The sequence below is a fragment of the Humulus lupulus genome, chromosome 7, assembly GCF_963169125.1.
Source record: "Humulus lupulus chromosome 7, drHumLupu1.1, whole genome shotgun sequence".
Lineage (NCBI taxonomy): Eukaryota > Viridiplantae > Streptophyta > Magnoliopsida > Rosales > Cannabaceae > Humulus > Humulus lupulus.
The window spans coordinates 29,690,414-29,692,953 of record NC_084799.1 but is presented as its reverse complement, the minus strand read 5'-3'; the positions used below and the strand labels follow the sequence as shown (position 1 = coordinate 29,692,953).

At 38.0% G+C, this 2,540-nt stretch overlaps 1 protein-coding gene across 1 annotated transcript; it reads right to left on the bottom strand.

Moving 5' to 3' along the window:
- Nucleotides 1-665: 665 nt before the first annotated feature.
- LOC133791548 (uncharacterized) lies at nucleotides 666-2,120 on the bottom strand. Its single transcript, XM_062229470.1, has one exon. The coding sequence runs from the start codon at nucleotides 2,118-2,120 to the stop codon at nucleotides 666-668; it is 1,455 nt and encodes a 484-aa protein (XP_062085454.1).
- Nucleotides 2,121-2,540: the final 420 nt, after the last annotated feature.

Genomic DNA, 2,540 nt, shown 5'->3' with positions numbered 1-2,540 from the left:
CAACATCAAATAAATGGAAATGAAATCTCCATGCGTAAAAAGAACTACATCATCAGCAAAACACATATGAGTGAGTTGAAGATCTTCACATCTTTCATGGAATCTAAACTTCTCATTCCGAGACACCTTCTTCAATATTCTATTCAAATACTCCATACAAAGCACAAAGAGTAAAGGTGAAATCGGGTCACCTTGTCTCAATCCCCGCTTAGAACTGAAAAAACCATGAAGAGTACCATTAATCATAAGTGAGAATTTGGGAGTTTTCACACACACCATGAGCAGCTGCAAGAATTTACTAGGGAAACCGAATGCCTTCATCATTTCTTCTAGAAAATCCCAATCCAAAGTATCATAAGCCTTCCTAATATCCATCTTAATAGGACAACTTGGTTTGCAATTACTCCTCCCATAATGCTTCATTAAATCCTAACAGATCAACACATTCTGACCAATGGATCTACCTTTAATAAAACCACTCTGCGTTTCAGCAACTAAAGAATGCAAAACCTCCCTCAATCTACTGCAAAGGAGCTTAGAAATCACCTTATATAAGGTATTACAACAAGAAATTGGCCGAAAATCACTAACATGATCAGGGCAAACAACTTTAGGAATAAGAGTTATAATAGTTGCATTAATTTCCTTTAACAACTTACCACTCTCTAAAAAAGACAGAATAGCTTCACTAACCTCTTCACCAATAAGGTCCCAATGCTTTTGGAAAAAAGAACTATTAAATCCATCCGGTCCCGAAGCTTTATCAGGAGGAATACTACTTCACGGGTCTCTTCCTTCCCAAAAGGCCGAAGCAAAGTTTGAGTATCTCTAGAAGAAAGAATCGGACCCTCCTCAATGATGTTAACTTTGACCTTGATTCTATTGTGCACTTTATCACCCAACAAATGAGTATAATAATCAATGAAAGCTTTTTGGACTCCTTCAGCTGTATCCTGCCAATTCCCAGAGGCATCTCGAATAGCCAAAACAGTATTTTGCTTCCTTTTACTCTTAAGGCTTCTATGAAACAGATGAGTATTAGCATCACCCTGATGTAGCCACAACAATCTTGATTTCTGCCTCAAAAAATCCAGATAAATCCCTGTAATCCTTTCATGCTCAATCCGAACTCTCTTTTCCTCTTCAACTAATTGAGGATTCTGAAGCTCTCTATGTACTGCTTGCTGGACTCTTTCCAACTCAGAAATAAAGTGAGTATATAATGGATTAACATCTCCCACATGGTGATTATTCATTTGCTTTAAAGCTACTTTCACCCTTTTAAGTTTAGTGATCACATTGAACATAGGGACCCCTTGAACAGTACCCCTCCAAGCTTCAGAAACTACCTCATTATACATAGAAAAACGCTGCCACATATTGAAGTATTTAAAAGGCTTCCTTCCCAACACTACCAGATTACTAAGAGATAACACTAAAGGAGAGTGATCAAATAAACCTTCAGGTAAGAAGCAAACCGAAGCCTTCTCAAAAACCTCCATCCAAGTACTATTCCCCAAAACTCTGTCTAATTTAGCAACTATCCTATCCGGTTGATCCTGTTTATTACTCCAAGTGAAATAGAAGCCATTAAAATGAACATCCTCTAAATCACAATCAAGCAGACATTCACGGAAAGCCTCAGAATGAAGGGTCCTAACCCTTTCTCCAATCCTCTCCTCATTATTAACAGTAGCATTGAAATCACCTAGAAGAACCCAAGGACTCTTCGATCTCAATCGCCTTAAATCATCCCAAGGAACAGCTCTTTTAACCTCTTCATTAAAAGCATAAACAAAAGTACAGTAAAAAGGCTTTAAACCATTCTTTGGTTCAATCCAACAGTGAATGCACTGACTTGTACAGAACTGAATATCCATAGAAAAAACAGTAGGGTCCCAAGCTACTATAATCCTACCATTATTGTGCCAAGCACTATTAGATGTAAAACACCAATCCCGAAATATTCTTAGGAATAAAGCTCCCATATTCTGAGCTCTAACCCTTGTCTCTAAGAGGCCAACCAAACTAATCTTCTTATTGTTAATGAGTTTTTTAACCTTAATTTGCTTATTAGTTTTATTCAAACCCCTCACATTCCAAGAAATAACTTTATCCATACTCCACAGGAGGTACTCCCCCTCCTCCTGTGTTGTCCTTTTCCTTCTCTGTTCAACAAACCTCATCACAAATCTCTCCAAGCATCTGATATGAATTCCTAGTTACCTCCACTATCTTCGATTTCAACTTATCCTTGGAAACCTCTCCTTCATTTTTCTTGCCTCTCCCAGTAACAAGCTGAAAAACCATCTTTATCTACCTCCTTAATCTTCTTTGTATAAATTGGCCCTGTAGATTTTGGAACCCAGACCTGCTGCCCTTGCTTCTTCCTACACTGATTTGCATCATGACCCAAACCTTTACACACCAGACACAAACTTGGCTTCCATTCACACTCCACCATGACATCCATTTGCTTATCTTGCTCATTCAAAAAACTAATAACATGAGGAAATTCTTGATCTACAGTAACTTCTATC